The sequence below is a fragment of the Pelophylax lessonae genome (assembly GCF_965119305.1).
Source record: "Pelophylax lessonae genome assembly, chromosome: 6".
Classification (NCBI taxonomy): domain Eukaryota; kingdom Metazoa; phylum Chordata; class Amphibia; order Anura; family Ranidae; genus Pelophylax; species Pelophylax lessonae.
The window spans coordinates 298,128,766-298,148,012 of record NC_138773.1 but is presented as its reverse complement, the minus strand read 5'-3'; the positions used below and the strand labels follow the sequence as shown (position 1 = coordinate 298,148,012).

Genomic DNA, 19,247 nt, shown 5'->3' with positions numbered 1-19,247 from the left:
GCTGCCCGTTCGCTGGCTATCCAGTTGAGGGTGAGGTGAAATAGGGACTGTGGGGTGGGAGAGTTGGGATGGAAAAGGCTTTGATTGCTGGGGAGAAGAAGATGGGGGTGGAAGGGTCATTAGAAGACATGGGGGCAGAGATGACAGCTGGTGGAGGGAAGGAGGAGGCAAAAGGCAGAAGTGACAGCCGGCAAAAGGGGAGGGGGCGGCGGGGATGGCACCTGCCAGAAATAACAGCTGGCCGCAGGCAGGGATAGTACCCGCAAGAGAAGACACCCAGCTGGAGGAGAGGAGGAGGTGGGGATGGCACCTGCCAGAGATGACAGCTGGCTGGAGGCAGGGATGGCACCCACCAGGGAAGACAACCCGCTGGAGAGGAGGAGGAGGCAGAGATGGCACCCACCAAGGATCGCAGCCTGTCAGAGGGGAGGAGGAGGCAGGGATGGCACCTACCAGAGGAGACAGCTGGCCAAAGGGGAGGGGGAGGCGGGAATGGCACCCGCACAAGATTGCAGCCGGTCAGAGGGAACAAGAAGGTGGGGATGGCACCCACCAGAGATCGAAGCCGGCCAGAAGGAAGGAGGCGGTGTGGATGGCACCTGCCAGAGGAGACAGCCGGCTGGAAGGAAGGAGAAGGCATTTTGCTATTAAGCTGACGTCCCTTCCAGTATCGGTTTAGTGTATTAGAGAATTTTTGCAAGTACCGATACTCGCGCAAATGCCTAGTATCGGTGCAACCCTACTTTTTTTTTTTTTTTTTACTTGTACAATCACTTTAAGGCAGAGGTGCATTATCGCACAGGGAACAATCATACACATCTAATATATACATGGTCTATATTTATTTTTTCTATGGTTTTCCTTTTATGGACTTTATATATGGAAATAGTACAGTATATTCACATTATACATGATTGCAGGGAAGTTTATTCTAGAACAAAGTAATATGTATTTTTTTTTTATTAGTATTATTTTTAGGGTAGGATGATTAATCATAAGGGAATTTGCACTTAGGGGTCCGTGGGGAAGGTGTATTGTAGCGTCACATCAACATTATATTTTCTGTTTTATTCAGAACCCTCACACAGGAGACATAAAGTGGGTGTGTTCCCAGCTGCAATAAGAAAACCAAATTCACCATAGCCCAGAAAAGTTTTAATCTATGTTACAAAGGTATCTTCCATATGGGAGCACCCTAGACACCAAATTTGTTTTCATCATAAATTGCCTTTTTTTCTTTTTTTATATTGCACTTTGTTCACCTCTTAAATACACAATTTTGCTCCACTTATACGTGAATGTTTACATTAAACAGTTCCCGGCTAGTGCTGTAATAAAGAGAAGCAGTTTAATTCCAGCATTTAAACGAGATGCCGCTGTCAAATTAAAATCAGGCGATCAAGGAGATGCTTTTTGCACAAAGGCTGAAACCAATTACAAGGAGCCGACTTTAAATGTTTGAGATTATTGAACGTTGGTGTACAAACACAAGTCAACAGATTTGACAACGAGTGCTTGAAGTTGCTCATTTGTTCCCCCGCTGCTAATTCTGTAATATGATCCTTGAGGCAAATACACAACATAATGTACTCAGCTAAGAAGATTAAAAAAAGAAAGTTTTAATACTGAACTACACAAAGTTACTGGAGTAAGTGTGCAAACTGGGAGTTCAAACTGGCTCAACAACTCAAACTATTGAAGACGGTGGATCAGTATGATGATGTGGCAACTAGCATTTTCAGCAAGGGATGTCTAAGGCTACGTTCACATGTGGGCGTAGCGGATCGCGGGCAGAATCACCGCGATTCTGCCCGCGATCCGGAAATCATTGCAAATCACGGGACGCCTGTGCGTTGCCCATGATTTGCAATGGCACCCCAAATGCTGTGCGATGTTCCCGCGATTTCCGCCTGCCGAATCACGGTAACATCGCGCAAACAAAATTGCGGGACGCATGACGCCCCAAGGAAGCTCTTGTACCTTTTAGGGGCGTCATGCGGCAGAGGCCCTTTAGAATAACATTTTGGGTTTTGCTATTGTTTTATGTCACACGGTTTTTGCACAGTGGATTTTAAACGCTTTTTTTTTTTTTTTTAAATACCCAATTTTTGGTAAAATATAAAAGACGATGTTAGGCCAAGGAAATATATCCTTAGGGCTCTTTCACACAGGCGAACCGTTCAGATCTTTAGTCCCCATTGCTGGCATGATTGCATTCCATTCTGGAAGTGTAAGAGGAAACCTCCCCAAAGTCCTCACCTCTTGGATTTCATTTCAGGCAGTAAAGGCTGACAAATTGGCCGGTCCTTCCCCCATCCTATCTGAAACCAAACAGGAAAAACGCATTGTGAGCCCAGATTGCCCACACCACCCATCCACACCTCCGTGACGTCAGACGCCGCCGCCGGCCACCGCACCAGTTCCTCCATCGCTGTCCTGTGAATCCAGAAGGCAAGAGCTGGTCTCTTCAGTTCCCCGAACACTAAGTGATCACCTGGACACCTGGATGCAACCACCATCAGCCGCTCTCAGGGCGCCACGAACTGACTCGCGCATCTTCTTACCCATATGTAAGTTACTACATTGTTTTGTAATAAAACTCTTTTACCACACTCAAGAGGCGCTTTCCTCTTTCTTTGCTATGTATCCTGGGCTCTGCTTGCCCATCTGTGGGCCCTGGACCAGCATAGCAGGCACCGCAGGGTAGAGGGGAGGAAGGAGAGCGGACACACTTTCTTTTAGACCCTGCATGTCTCATTAAAGAAAACCGGTCACAAAATAATCATACATTTTTTTTTTTATTATTGTTATACCCAAGGACATAAAATCTCCCGCCCAAAACTTTTTTTGAGGCCTCCCACATATACACACGCTGAAATGTAAATGCATGCATTGGGGCACCTACACATGAAAACATTGATTGTGATACACATTACATATTGCCACACACAAACTGGCTCCAAACCTTTTTAGCTGGCTCCTAGATTCAAAGCAAATTTGTCAAGCCCTGTCCTAACAGATCATGGCTTCCATGAGTGAGGGAACATCTGACCTCCCCATGTGACAGGGATTGGGCCGTGTAGTGAGCGGCAAAGGAAGGGGAGGGGAGGGGGGGTGATGTGACGTCAACCACCTTGGTAAGCTCCAATACCATCCAACACTGGAGTTTACCAAAGATGGATGCTTGAAATGGGAAGCTAGCATGAACAGATGTGTACCCCTTGCTGTCACTTTAAAAAATACACTTTCAGGGCATAGTGACAGTGCCATCTAAAAGACAATTTCTACCAGCAGCAAGATATACACACTGATCAATGTTCCCGCCCTGCTCCTAACAGATCATGGCTTCCATGTATGGGGGAAAATGGGACTTCCCCCATGTGACAGAGATTGGGTCCAAGTACTGAGCAGCCAATGAAGGGGGAGTGACATCAACCAATTTAGTCAGCTCCAATACCATCCAACACTTGAGTTTACCCAGGATGGATACTTGAAATGGGGAGCTAGTGTGGACAGATGTGTACCTCTTGCTGGGCTATCAGGAGGCAAGGTCACTTTGCCCGTAATAGGAGGTGACAGTGTCGCTTTAAAACCAACGAAAACCGTTAACAACTGCAAGCACCACACGCAACTTCTGAGCCCTTATCTGTTGTAGAAGAAAGATCGGCTACAATACACCTTTTTTTCAGAGCAAAAGATCTATTACTGAGCCACCACATTCAATAAAAATGCATTATAGAACATACAGAAGAATAAAGAAGATTTCTGGGGCCGCTAACTGAAATACATTTAAGTGGGCGCCTGACTGTTTGCAAAAATTTCTCATTGTTTGATAACCGTCAGGCAACTGTATTTAATACACAATACAACAATAGGTTCTGTAATGTGTCTGTAGAGGCAAAAAGGGAAATTCAGGGATGGAACAGAAGTTATATACCGCGGATCAAATACAGATGTTCATCGAGCGCAAGTACATTCATCAAAAACCCCACTTAATTAATTCTCGGGAACACGCTCTTTTGTCACTTAGAGGAATTATTGAATTTTTATATTAGAAATTTTACCTGGATGAGAAAATGAGCTACACGTGTAAGAAGATGGGAAGCGGCAGATGTATTAATCTGGGAAATATATGAGTGAGGAATTAATTCAATTGGTAAGCGTTAATTAAAACCGAATGAAAGGAATTTTCTATGCTTTGAGAAGATTAACTAATTCCTCAATACTTTTATATGACTGCACTGCTGGGATGGGGTAAAGAGGACTGAAATACCTTTCCTGCAGAAGATGATCCACCAAACTCCCACCAGTGCTGCTCACATGGCCAAATATACTTGGTCATATGATGTCTGTTGAAGGGGAGGAGCACCAAATCTAAACTCTGATCCTACTCTTTAAAATAAATCACATGACCAAATATCACGTCAGCAGCAAAGTGCAAAAGCTGCTTTGGAAGTGACTTTTTTTTTTTGAGAACAGGTATTTCTGGCATGCCATTTCTCTTTATTTATCCATTCCAGCAAAAATCAAATGCTTGAAAACTGAACTCCAGACAAACTGCTAATTACAGAGATGAAATAAATATACTAGAGCATTTATTTTAATTCTTACCAGGATGCAGTGCGCAAAAAACAAAATACCAAAAGTGAACCAAAAAAAGTGCATGTGAACATTTAGGGTGTGTGCTGGATCCCCCTCATAGAGGAAGGACCATACCCTGACTAATCAAGGAAATGTTATTTATTTTAAATTGGTACATGGACAAGGATCCCTCAGTTCTGTTTGGCTAAGCCTGGACTTTTCATGGCAATGCACCACATAGAGTTCTAATGTAATTCCAGGTAAGCATCCTCTCAATGTTTATATTTCTCTACTATAAATTCCACTGTTGATGTGTTCAATGATTACAGCAGGGCTACACATTGCAGAGAAACCTTGATGGAGACAGAGACAGAGAGACAGAGACAGAGAGACAGAGACAAAGACAGAGACAGAGAGACAGAGACAAAGACAGAGAGAGAGAGACAGACAAAGACAGAGAGAGACAGAGACAGACAAAGACAGAGAGAGAGAGAGAGAGAGACAGAGAGAGAGAGAGAGACAGAGAGAGAGAGAGAGAGACAGAGAGAGAGAGAGAGAGACAGAGAGAGAGAGAGAGAGAGAGAGAGACAGAGAGAGAGACAGAGAGAGAGAGAGAGAGAGAGAGAGACAGAGAGAGAGACAGAGACAGAGACAGAGACAGAGACAGAGAGAGAGAGTACACACATACAGTATCTCACAAAAATGAGTACACCCCTCACATTTTTGTTAATTTTTTATTATATCTTTTCATGTGACAACACTGAAGAAAAGACACTTTGCTACAACGTAAAGTAGTGAGTGTACAGCTTGTATAACAGTGTAAATTTTCTGTTATACAAATTGTACACTCCCTACTTTACATTGTAAAAAAGCGTAATTTCTTCAGTGTTGTCACATGAAAAGATATAAAAAAAAAAAAAAAAAAAGAAAAGATTAATAAAATATTTACAAAAATCTGAGGGGTGTACTTACTTTTGTGAGATACTGTGTGTGTGTATATATATATATACATACACATATATATATATATATATATATATATATATATATACATACACACACACACACACACATATATATATATATATATATATATATATATATATATATATATATATATATATATATTTTATACATATACTGCTCAAATTAACCACTTGCCGACCGCCGCAAGTACATTTACTGCGGCAGTCAGCCCCTCCTGGGCAAAGTGACGTAGTACTACATCGCTCGCCCAGGAGCCTGTAGGGGGCGAGCGTGCGCCGCCGGAGGCGCGCTCCGCCTCCGCTCGTTCACGGCCATCCCCGCGCGAGTGACCGGCAGCTCCGATTGTACGCTGACAGCCACTGCCACCCACTGTCAGCGTACAATAACCCAGCATTTGTCAATCCTGGCTGTTAGCATTGATAGAGGATTGGGTAGATTTGCGGTTTTTTTTTTTTTTTTTTCCAGGAAGCAGGCTAAACAAGAGAAAAAAATCCATTAGTGAATGGCTAACTTAAAGCGGTGTTTCAGTTGTTAAAAAAAAATTAAAACTCAGCAGCCACAAATACTGTAGCTGCTGACTTTTATTATATAGATACTTACCTGTCCAGGGAGCCCACGATGTCAGCACCCAAGCTGATTTTCGGATCGGCTGTCAGGTGCTGCCGCCACCATTTATTCTGTGGGAAACCGGCAATGAAGCATTTCGGCTTCACAGCCGGTTCCCTACTGTACATGCGCGAAGCACGCTGCGCATTCTAATTGGCTCCGCGGCGTGGGAAGGAGAACAGAACTTCCGAGGGACAGGGCCACGGCGCTGTCTCCCAGAAGTGGGGAAGCGTACCTGTCAAAAACAGGTACCTGTTTTCCCTCTCCCCCCTGAAAGGTGCCAAATGTGGCACCGGAGGGGGGGGGGGGAGCAGATGAGCAGAAGTTCCACTCTTGGGTGGAACTCTGCTTTAAGTCTGCAGTCTCTAACAGTCTTCTGTAGCATTAAACATGATAAATATTATGGGCAGCCACCTAGGTGATGTCAAGGGCCCCACATGCCTCCTAATTTGACAACCACTGGTCTATATACTTTAATGCCAGTCATTTTTTTGTATGCTCTGGGAATAAAGCCTCTTTCAGGAAAAGTTTCATTATTAATCTGGTTGAAAAAAAGACCATCCACAAATAGAAAACCTCCATTTACACTATCCAATGCCCACAGTTTATCCAGAAGAAGGCAAAAAAAAAACCCCAATACAGTATGAATCCAATTTGCTCCAGGGGAAGAAAAATTCCTTCCTGATCCCTTAACGGGCAGATATTCCCTGGATCAACTTTACCTATAAAATATTATTATCCAGGTAAATAATGTGCATTAAGGAAAAAAATCCAGGCCTTTTTTTAACCCCTTCACAAATACTAATGCCTAAGCACAGTTTTGCAACTTTGACATGTGTTATTAAACCTGTACATATCACCACAACTACTTTGTGCATCCAGGTCTATTATCTCTTGTTTTTTCAGGACAAACTGGACTTTCAGTTGGTGGTAAATGGTAACCGATATCTCCTGTTTTTTTTTATGATCAAAGGAAAAAAATATATAATTTTTTTAATTTAGCTGTATATTTCTTGTTACTACCATAACCTACCACCAAAGAACAACCCACAGTAAATTTTCCTGCTCCTGACAATCGCAGCGATACCACATATATTTATGTTATTTGTTGTTTGTACCCGTAGTACAGCCCAGAAACAATAGTGCACATTTTTAATGTCCTACCTAAAACACTGACACTAAAACGAATTTAAAAAAAAATCCTGCCCAAAATATAATGACCCTGACCTTTGACCCACACACTAACCCTGGCACTGAGCTAGATCAAACCTTGATCTAGGTATTTTTCCTTTATTTTTGTATTTTATTGCTTATTATTTTATTTTATTTTTTTTTTTTTTCCACCCACTTTTTTTTTTTACCTCTGCAAGGAGAGAGAAATGTTTCCTATAGTATATCAAATCTTCTCTTTTTGAGTTCAGCTCCACTTTCAGTCTTTTTGCTCCACAAATAAAAGTAGTACACTTGCAAACGTACCTCGATTTCCACTGAGGATTTTGAATGCATTTACAAATGCATACTCCTTAGTTTTTAGAAGTTAAATACACTAAAATAGGTAAATGTTGCTCTCCAGCTGTGTTATTTATCATATCCCTGTCTAGCAATGCTTGTACCTATTTGCAGCTCCTCTATCGGCCCATATTAGATTGATATAAATGAATGAGCCGCTCAGCAGTGTTCTTTTTTAGGTAGGCTATCTCTTGCAAAAAAGTACTATATAAAATTGTTGCTTTTACCTGTGTTATTGGAATGTAGAGAGGCTCTCCCGTGTTTAATAAGGTCATGTTTCCAAACTGATGCAAGCGTCCATCTGGTTTTAGCATTGTTGCCTCTTTAGCCTCCTCCTTGGTTGACTGTTTCCTAGTTGCCTCCTGTGTGCTCTCTTTCAGTTCTTCTGTGTCGCTGTGACACTCAAAGAATTCATCCTCGCTGTCGCTCCAAGAGTCCCAGGACTTTCCCACATCATACTTGCCCTTTTCTGATTCTGTAGAATGGGCTGACCCATGCGTTGTTTTGTACAGGGAGGTACCTGAGGTACTGTCAGTGGTTTCTGCCTTCTTGGCATGATCCCGTGCCTTCTTCCGCTCAATGCAGCAGTTCAACATCTACAGGACAGGAAGACAGAACATAACAAACATAAAGCTCTAACGAGCAGGGTCCTCTGATTCCTTCTGTATTGAAGTGTATTGTATTTGTACTGTCTACCCTCAAGTTGCAAAGCGCTGCGTAAACTGCCGGCGCTATATAAATACTATATATAATAATAATAAAGCACAATATGTACCAGGCTTGAATGTACAAGTTCGTAATACTTTAAAATAAAATAAAAATACGTACCTGGAGCTTTTGATGAAGTAGGCAACATTTAAGATCTGGAGGGCCACCGCTTAACCTACAAAACAAGAAAAGGCCTATGTACTTATAGTTCATCATTTTGTAAAAACAGACAGCTAGTAAAACATTATACATTATTTGCGATTAAAACTATGCTTACTTATAGAAAAATTTGTTTAGCATTTAATGGGGTATAACCAGGGCTTTTTTCAGTTGGAACTTGGTGGAACTCAGTTCCACCACCTCTGGCTCAGGCCGTCTGTTCCCTGCTCACCACTATCACTTGTGAACACAGAAATCCAGCTTTTGTGTTTACAAGTGACAACTTGTCTCCCAAATGGCTCCCATAGATCTGATCTCCTGTGCGGCTTTCACTAAGTGCAGGATGGGGACAAGGGAGATGCAGGTGCCTTTGGTGCAGTGCGGATGCCGACAACCCCACTGAATGGTCTTACTGCAAGTGAGAGAGGTGGAGCCACCTACAGTGTGCGGGGAGGTACTAAAGCTGGCTGGGTGCTTCAGCTTAATGCAACAACAAAAGTAAGGTGGAAGAAGGCAGAGCTTTTAAGGGGGGGGGGAATATAGGGGCAGTGGAGGGGGTGCATGCAGGAGGTCATAGAGAGGGGAGGGGTGAAAGTGAGATGTGGTTAGGAAATGCAGAGGTAGGCAGCTATGGAAGAAGGCTGAACTCTGCACTCTGCTCGTAGAGCACCCCTGAACTCAATCTGTATGCAGCGAACAACTGAACTATGCACTCTGTATTTAATGCACTCCTGGTATTTAATGCCCCTTAAAGACCGTTCCACTGACTAGTGAAATTTGACCACAGCCACTATTTGATGCGGCTTTGAGGGTGTGTGCACTGGGGGAGTCGTGGTTGAGATCCTGCACATATTTTCTGAGAAAAAAGCCCTGGGTATAACTCTTCCTGGTACACCATCCATTCTGGTCATGTGATACCTCAGGATCCTAGTATGACATCACTTCCGGTCATGTGATCCCTCAGGCTCCTGGTATGACATCACTTCCTGTCACGTGATCCCTCAGGCTCCTGGTATGACATCACTTCCGGTCATGTGATCCCTGAGGCTCCTGGTATGACATCACTTCCAGTCATGTGATCCCTCAGGCTTCGCCCCATGTGTTACATCACGCAACTTCAACAGGGGAAAACTTTTTCACATGGTGCGTGATGTATTGCATAGGGCCGAGCCTGAGGGATCACGTGACCAGAAGTGATGTCATAACAGGAAGAGTTTTTCCCCACTGAATGGTAAGAGAATTTTTATATATGTAAGCATAATTTGATTCGCAAATAGTAGGTCTCAATGAGCATTAGTATTTTATAATAAAGTATTATTATACGGTTTTACACTACTGGGGGGCATCCTCTTTATTCCTACATGGCACGGGAGTAACCTACATCGTGTGGATAAAACGCTCTTAACGGGACCAGCCCCCTTATTCTCCAGGCGGTATACCCGGCAGGATACCAGGCGGTATACCCGGCAAGATACCAGTACCCTAATGAGTTGAAGGCTACATTATAAGACCATCTCTCTAGATATCAGCTGGAAATTTGAGGAACTGCCATTTTACGTTTAATTCTATAAACTGGAACGAAAAATTATTTAGTAGATATTTTCATATTAATCTATTATTGAATTTTTTTATTGTTTGCGGGCATATTTGTCTCTTTAAAGGTTTCATGATAGTAACACATGTTTCATATAGAGATTGGTGTGGGTAAAATGCTCCAAACGCCAAAGGAGTGAAACAGTATAAAACAGATGCCCAGAGAGGGACAAAATTATCCCCCAGGTGAGGGCACATCGGATGAGGGAATGTATGTGGATGATTGGAGCACATTGGATATGTGAACAAAAGCCAGTTTTTTTATGAAAGATTGAGCATATACAAGCAAATTCATACCAAACTTTATGGACTAATGCATTGTTTGTTTTGGTTTTGGTTTGATATTAAATGCTGATTCGGAAAATTGCTATTACAGATTTAAAGGGATACTAGCACATTAGCATTTGGGAGCACGGCACCACTTTTTAATATCGTTTTACCTATCTGATCGTTTGCTCCCCTGGCAGATGGCACACCCTCACAGGCCAGCAGTGAACAGTCCTTATTCATCAGGGGTCTCCAAACTTTCTAAGCAAATGGCCAGTTTACTGCCCTTCAGGCTTCAGAGGGGCCAAACTGTGGCCAGTGGGAGTAGAAAATGCCCCAGCATCAGTGCCCCATCATTGATATCAATGGGAGGAAAAGTGCCTCATTGTTGGTATAAATGGGAAGAATAGTGCTCCCTTGATGGTATCAGTAGGGGGAATGGTGTCCGATCACTGGAGTTAGTTGGTGGAATAGTGCCCCAAGGGCAGACAAAGGTTAGCAAAAGGGCCACATCCAGCCCCCGGGCCGCAGTTTGGAGACCAGTGCTCTACATCATTATGTCCAATGCAGGGCTAGGACTATGGAACCTGCACTAGCCTTGATGATGTAAGGATTCTAGACCAGTGATCTGCAAACTGTGGCCCAGGGTTCAGATGCGCCCCTTTGCTTGCCTTTATCCTGCCCATGAGGCACTTTTTCTCTTACTGATGCAAGACACTTCTCTTTCCACTGACACCAAACATGGGGTATAATTCCAGTTACTGACATTAACAACAAGGTACTACTCCTTCCACTGACACCAATGATGGGGAACTATTTCGCCCACTAATACCAATGATGGGGCACTATTCCTTCCACTAATACCAATGATGGGGCACTATTCATCATTCTACTGCCACCAACAATAGAGCACTATTCCTCCCACTAATACCAACGATGGGGCACTATTCCTCCAAATATCAATGATGGGACACTATTCTTCCACTGACACCAATGATGAGACACAATTCCTCCCACTGACACAAACAATGGGGCACCACTGTCGCCAAGACCATTTTTACCTCCAATAGCCACAGTACGGACCGCCTCTAGTATAAAGGACAGTAAACTGGCCCTTTAGAAAGTCTGGAGACCCCCCTGCTCTAGACCAATAGAACATGGGGGAGAAGATGCTGCAGGGACCGTGCTAACTGCAGGGAAGATCTGGAGGATCAGGCAAGTAAATCTCTCTGCTGCTGCTCTATCTTCTCTCACAGAATGACTGAAATAGTTGATAATACTTATTTTTCATGAATTGTCGGCATTTGGGAGGGTCTTCTGAGGTTATCTTTAAAAAATGCTTCTAAACACAAATGCTCATAAACGCCCCTAAATGCGCATAAACACAGTATGTAAAAGTGGCAAAACAGACGTTTTTAAACATCGGTTACTAGCTGTCATGTTTCCAGCGTTCAGAAGAAGTTTTCATACGTCCTGTGTACATGAACATGTGTACAGTGTAGGCAACACTGATCGATGGACACAATTACAAAGTTTTTGGCATATAAAACAATTCTTTTATATGTATTTCAAATGTGGGTTTAGCCTTTTCCTGGAGTTCAGCTTAAAAAAGGGTTTGAAAATAAGACTGTTTGGTCTGAAACAGAAAAATTACTGTGCGTGGGCAGGCTGAACATCTGTAATTAACAGATCCCTTTCAGCACAGATTCTGTTTATAAATTGTATTACATTTACATACTTTTCAATGTTCAATGTGTTTAATAATAGAAACTGAATTTTAAAGGAACGTAGATTGGTTTTGTACATATTTTATTTATCATGGCTAGAGCTAAAATGTACTTTTAAAAACATTTTTTTTTTTTAGTAAGGGGATTATGAAATATTGAATAATAATTTTACAAAGGTTTCCACCCAGCCAGCAGAGGGAGCCCTCTTGTCTTTTTCACATATTCAGCTTTTTTCAGCTGTGCTGAAAGAAGCTTGTTGATATACAGTAATACCAAGAGCCAGCCCAAAAGTCAAAACTTGCCTTTGCATTTTGCTTTTGAAAATACTTTGTTATATACTTAAAGGCCCACTATAAGCAAAAAACATTGTATTGTGATAAATAAAAATGCTCAGTAATAGAAATCCCATCGGCTTTTTATGGGAGTGTATCACTGCTGCATATTTTCTCTTCCCTCCTGTCTGAAAAAAAAAACATTGTCAACATAGCTGTAAGTGAAGAAAGATCTTTAAGAAAGATCCAACAAAAAAAAAAAAAAATGACTGAACTGTAATGGTAACAAAAGTGACCAGCATTTTCAGAAATATTCTAAGGTAAAGCCGATGTCCAGCTTTTGGTGAAGTTTAACCCCTTCACACCTAAGGGTAAAACCAATCTATATGCCTCAGCGCAATTTTGCAACCTTTACATGCGTTAGTAAAACTGTTAACATCACCACAACTACTTTGTGGACTCAGGTGGATTATTCCTTCTTTATTTTGTTCAGGACAAATTGGGCTTTCATTTGGTGGTAAATAGTTTTGGGTATCTCTGGATTTCTTTTAAATACATCATAGTCCAAAAAAAAAAATATATATATTATATATATATATATATATATATATATATATATATATATATATATATATATATATATATATTTAATTTAGCTGTATATTTATTGTTACTACCCTAACCTACCACCAAAGAACAGCCCAAAATAAATTCTCCTGCTGCGGACTATTGCAGCGATACCACATATGTGTATGTTAAGCCCCATACACACACGCAGATCGTCGTCATACAAATGTTCGTCTTTTCTCCCCGGGATGTCGGTGTCTGTTGAAAAGTGCAAAGACAGCACAAGGACAGCACAAGAATTTTGTCCGCAGACTTCAGCTGACTGCAGAAGTGATGTCATGTAATGGTTAACTTTCCCTGTGTTTTTTATTTTCTGAGCATGCGCAGTCTTGCAAATCTGCGGTCTGTCGGCTGATTTCTGTACTGACAGGCAAACAATTGTCCGTTCTGGTGTCTGCAGACAAAAATTTTCATGTTTGCAAGAAAGACTCTTGTCCGCAGATTGTGTGCAGACATCTGTATGAGGCACCATACTAACACGCATACAATCGGCAGATCTTTCGTCCGCCGACGTTTGTATGACGACGATCTGCGTGTGTGTACGGGCCTTCAGTTGTTGTTTGTACTCTTCAGCCCAAAAACAAAAGTGCGCATTTTGCTTTTTTTTTTTAATCCAACCTAACAAAATTTAAAAATCCTGCCAAAAATATACTAACCTAAGACCCTGACCCTTACTTGACCCAAGCCCTAACCCTGGCACTGACCTAAATCAAACCTTGATCTAGCTATTTTTTTTTATACAGTTTTTTTCTATTTGCAAGGAAAGGGAGATCCAATGTATCTCCCCTCTACATTCACAGAGTGAGAAACACATGGGCCAGCTTCACAGTGACTGATCACTGTGATAGCCAATCAGAAGCTATCACAGGGATCAGGTGACCCGGAATCGGGAGATCCAGATCCGGATCCCGATCGTTATTACAGGACCCGGGCTGCTGCTGAGAGAGCCTGGTCTCCCAGCACAAAGACAGATATGCATATATGAAGCCCCATGGAAAAAAAAGCCAAGTCCAGTGGGGCCGCATGTATGTGTTACATCAGTATGAAGGGGTTAAAAAGTTAATTTGGATCAAGCTGGCTCAAACAAATTATTATCTTCACTAATAGATGTGCCAGCTGTGTGCGATTCATTCAGCGCTGTGTTTCGGCAGCAGGATGGGAATTTCCTGTCCTACTCCTGAATACAATATCAAGTCAAGCTGATCGTTGTTCAGCATTCACAGGAAGCTTTATTTTCTAAGAATACAAAGCTTCCTTTGAATGGCTGAATTTGTCCACATTACTACCGATTTAAGGACAATAACGCTGCAGCAGCCCTCGGAATGCTAGGCAATGAGAATGCCAGAATCTATACATACAAAAATCGTCCACAAAGGGTCAGATGGAATACAGATTGCTACCATAAAAGTAGACCTTTCAATCGGCCCTCTCACGCCGATCTGGAGTTTCTTCCAGGTCTTTTTTGTAGGAGTTTCCCCTGCTGGACGGATTCTGGGCCCTCTCCAATTAGACAGGTAGTTTGTTCATCTGGCATAAAACCTCTTGTGGAGATTTCTCCTTCAGATGCTTCATGACAGGGTGGATGGGTCTATTATATACGTAAAATGGAGAGCAAAGAGAATTTTTTGGGACTTTTAAGGTCGCCACACAAAACCCCATAATAGAGTTATAAGTGGCTACCTTAAAAGTCCCAATTTTCCCTTTGCTCCCCATTTTACTTATTCTACATATGGATGTGGAGCCACAATTAATTTAGTCTTGTCCCATATTTCTTGGATTACGGGTCCATTATATACAATAATGGGATTTTGTACTTACCGTAAATTAAATTTCTCTGAGTTAATCGACGGACACAGTGCTCCATAAATCATAACTACTGGGTTATATTACCTCCTCCAGGAATAGAACTAGGCAGAACAAAAAACACGTGGCTACGCCCATGGGCCATCCTCAGCTTGGTATAAAACCCCCCTCTCTCTGCCCCAGGGGTCTCCGCTGCATTCTCTGCCCTGTGACCCCCACCAGACTCCAGGTCCAGACAGGGGGGAAAGGGAGTGGGAGAAGCCCAGCTCACTGAGGGATTTAAGGATGGGAGGAGGGAACCTGCATGCAGGTCCAACCGTCCCTGGAGGTTACCCGTGTCCATCCCAAAAAAAAACTCCAAAAGGGGAGAGGGGGATTGTACTTACCCTTCCATGGTGTGGGTAATGCTCCAGACAGAATCCTCACCACCGCAGAAGGGGAGCTGTCGGCCAAGGGACCGCTGCCACTCAGACCCAAGCTCGGTTATACAGACCCTGCGATATGTTTAACTCAAGGGCCAGCCTCTGTCAGTGAGGCTTTGTCTGATCGTAGATCTCCCGAAAGAAAAAACAAAAAAGATGTAAGAAAGGAGAAAAAATTGCTGAGACCAGAGATCCCAGCTGGGAGCCTAGGTCCTTACTCCTGACTAGACAGATTAAAACTGATTACCTAGAGCAGAGAGGGGGACGATCCATGGGCGTAGGCAGGTGTTTTTTGTTCTGCCTAGTCCTAATCCTGGAGGAGGCACTATAACCCAGTAGTTACGATTTATGGAACGCTGTTTCCGTCGATGAACAAAAGAGATTTCTATTTCTATTCTAAGCTCCCTGAGACTGGGCAACTCCATATTGATCTAATTCCCTTTGGAGCTCTGTGTATGCATGACTCGGTTTGCCCATGTATAGTAGCCCATGAATAGATGTATATTATTCTTCTGTCCCATGCTTTTCCAAAATGCCACTTTTATACACAAGACTGGGAGAAGGAATTGGGACATCCCATCCGCGAGGAGGTACTGGGACAAATCCTTTTCTTTGACTTTTAAAACAAGTATAGCTAGCCAAACCCGGGAAAGGAACTTTAAACTCCTAACTAGATGTATATATACTAGGTATAGAAGTCCAGCCTCATTACACAAGATTATCCCATCAATTCCTGACCAGTGTTTGAGGTTTGGAGAATTGGAGGGTACTTTGTTACATTTATGATGGGCCGATTCTCGCATTCAGCCTTTTTGGAAGTCTATTCAAAGGGTACTGGATGAACCTGGTCAGAAACACCAGAAGCTGCACTTCTTTCCATAATACCTGGATCAACTGCAAAGACTAAAAAAGGTATCCTTCAATTTCTCCTGTCCGCTGGGCGTACACCCATTCCTAGACACTGGAAGAGGACTACAATTCCCACCATTAGAGAATGGGTGAAGGAACTTAATTCTAACATGAGGTTGGAGGTACTGACTACTAACCTCCACGAAAGGTATGCAAAATGTTTGACACTTCCATTCTTGGATTGACTATTCTACCTTAACCAAAGTGCTCCCTTTCCAATAATAGCTTGGCTATACCGCTGGCAGCCCTGGTGATCTTCCAGTCCGGAGTCCTCCTTTCCTTACTTTTTCCATCTCTTTTCTTTGTTCTCCTCACAATTCTCTGTCCAAGACACTGGCTCCTTGCTCAGATAGATTTGGTATTGGTAAATTTTATTTATTAAATTTATTCTATCCTTCCTTTAACAGCTTGCAGAACTTTGGCTAAGCTGCTGGTAGCTCTGGTGATCTTCCTGTCCAGTGTCCTCCCTTCCTTACTCACTTCTTCCATCTCTTTTTTTTTTGTTTTCCTCAAATTTCTCTGTCCAAGACACTGGCTCCTTGCTTGCATAGGCTTTCGTACCATTGGTAAATTGTATTTAGTTTTGAGCGATTGCGATGACATTAATCATAACTAGGTTTCCCTAAGATGTAAATCACAATACAACGGGGTCTCTCCAATTCATTAGATGCTTGTGTTTCAGTGCTGTACACAAATTGCATTGCCAACTTATTTTTATGTGCTAAAGTACCCTCTCTTTCTTGTATTTCTCGTTGACTCTGTGGTCAACATGTCTGCATTTGTTTAAAAACTTTAAAAAAAAAATGTGTTCTTTAAAAAAAGCAGACTTTCCACACATTGTAACAGAGAGTTAGGGGTACCCACCCTGAAATCATATGATTGTTCTCCCACCGAAAGCGCATCTCCAGTACGAACTCCTGCCATAAATGTGCCACACCTCGCACCCCTCCATGGTAGAAGTTGACCATGCACAGGCACAGAGCCAGTTTGTAGGTTAGGCTGTCCGCCGGTGCCGATTTAAGCTGGCTGTACAGGTTCTGTGAACAGAGAAACAATCACATCCAACATACATAATTCAAGTACTTTACAATAATTTGAGCATTGTTGCATCACAAATGAGTCCGTCTGATCGCCAAGGACAGATGGCTGAAAATATGCAAAATTCCTGAACCGCGCTCCCGAAAACAGAAAAAAAAATCCAACATCTCATTTAAAGATACAGAGAGCCCCCTTATGAATATGGATCTGCTTATTGTACCGAAAAATTATTTTATTCTGAACGATCAGGAGTTTTTCTGCAAAGAAAGAAATGGGAATAAAAACTCTTAAGTCAGGATTAAACTTTTCTTTTGACGAAACTAGCTGAATACCAATACAGCATTGATGCTAAAACTAAACTTTATTGATAACCTGTAATTACAATAATCACACGCTGCAATAGAGAAGAGGCCATGAGCTTCTAATTGCTCTAATTTGCATACTACATTTGCATAATTTGCAAACAACTTGTGTAATTGCATGTTCCTATACATCTCCCTCTTACGAGTGTGCGTGTCTGTATGTGTCAACATCTAAAAATTTAGATAAATGGCACAAACACACACAACCGTACATCTCAAAAGACACTAAGAGCTCATTATTTTCTATGTTTCTCTGCCATGTAACATGGCTCTTTACCACCACAGGTAATGACAATGCATTCCCATTATTGGAAATCCCTGATGAAGTCTTTACGATTAAACATGTAGACATCTTCAAGCAATTTGAGCCAACACCCAGAAGAGTGACTGATAACTGGACTAGGCTGTATACATTGGTGTTCTGGGAACATCATCTACACACAACTGTTAATAAATTATTAAAGTTTTAAATGAACAAGTTTACAGTATAGATTTTGTTTTGTTGCATGAATAAACTCCTTGGACGTTAAAGTGGAACTTCACTCTCTCAATCGACATTGACTATTTTTAATCCTTATGCTGCTAGCATTAATCAATAGATAGAAAAGCATAAGCATATTATATTTAACTGTTTTAAACTTTTTTTTTTTTTACATTTCTTCAGTTACTTACTGATTTATTGCCTAGGCCAATGATGTCATACATGCCAGGAGACTTCAGGAGGGGAGGAGGGGTGGAGAGGAGGAGGAGAGGAGAGGAGGAGGAGAGGAGGAGGGGAGGAGAGGAGGAGAGGAGGAGGGGAGGAGAGGAGGAGGGGAGGAGAGGAGGAGGGGAGGAGTAAGCACACCCTCCTACAGGCATGCCTGGGCTAAGGGAAGATGGGTTCGAGGAAGTAAACACATTTGCCCTTACTCAAGATGGCCACGGCCAGAAATGCTAGGGGTGTTTTCTCAACAAATAAAGCATGGAGACATGGATGGATGGGGAGAGTTTGCTTCGAAAATGAAAAATGAATTAAACATAAACAAAATTGATCAATCCTGATGAACTGACAGCCATTTCTTGAACAGGGTTTTACCGCCCCTCAACCTCTAGTGTGAACAAGCCCTTAAGGTAATCTTTTCCTAAAATTCAACTAATAAACAACAACTTCTTCTCTCCTGCTTGATGTACGATTGCCTATTTTAGCTAATATACTCTCATATATCTCAGGTCCTCTGCTCCTCCTCAGCTGTGTGCCAGAATTATACATAAGCTGGACAAATAGTGCTCTAAATCGCAGATTAAAATAAAAGAAAACCCTTTGCTGGTTGCACGACTTGCCACCACCCTATATAATGGAACAAAATATAATGGTTATAAAACCAGATCAGAAACCATAATTTGCGTCACAGACATTAGAAAAGAAAAGAGAATTCTTCTAGCAAAAGGTGAAAATGAAATCTAAAAAAAGCCAAGGTCGTCAATTCTTCAGGGTCAACGGCAGAATAATAACAACAGGAGGTAGATGACATACTTCTGACAACTATAGGTGGGTGGCTAATCTCTTTACCCGCTCTCCTATAAATAATAGCTATATGATGTAATGCAAACAGCTTAATTGATTGCTGCCCACCTTAATTCGGCCCTTTTATCAATAACAACGAAACACAGTCAGACATTCCTACAGTTTAACGT

At 42.1% G+C, this 19,247-nt stretch overlaps 1 protein-coding gene across 2 annotated transcripts in view; it reads right to left on the bottom strand.

The window, feature by feature from the left end:
- Positions 1-19,247, bottom strand: part of RAB3GAP1 (RAB3 GTPase activating protein catalytic subunit 1) — a gene marked incomplete at its 3' end in the record, with an annotated part of 256,526 nt that overhangs the window by 93,414 nt on the left and 143,865 nt on the right. For both annotated transcript variants that reach the window (XM_082261360.1, XM_082261361.1), the window contains exons 15-17: positions 17,035-17,207; positions 8,512-8,566; positions 7,911-8,279 (exon numbers count right to left, since the gene is read on the bottom strand). In XM_082261360.1, the coding sequence (XP_082117486.1) occupies positions 7,911-8,279; positions 8,512-8,566; positions 17,035-17,207 (597 nt within the window). The remainder of the gene's footprint in view (positions 1-7,910; positions 8,280-8,511; positions 8,567-17,034; positions 17,208-19,247) is intronic.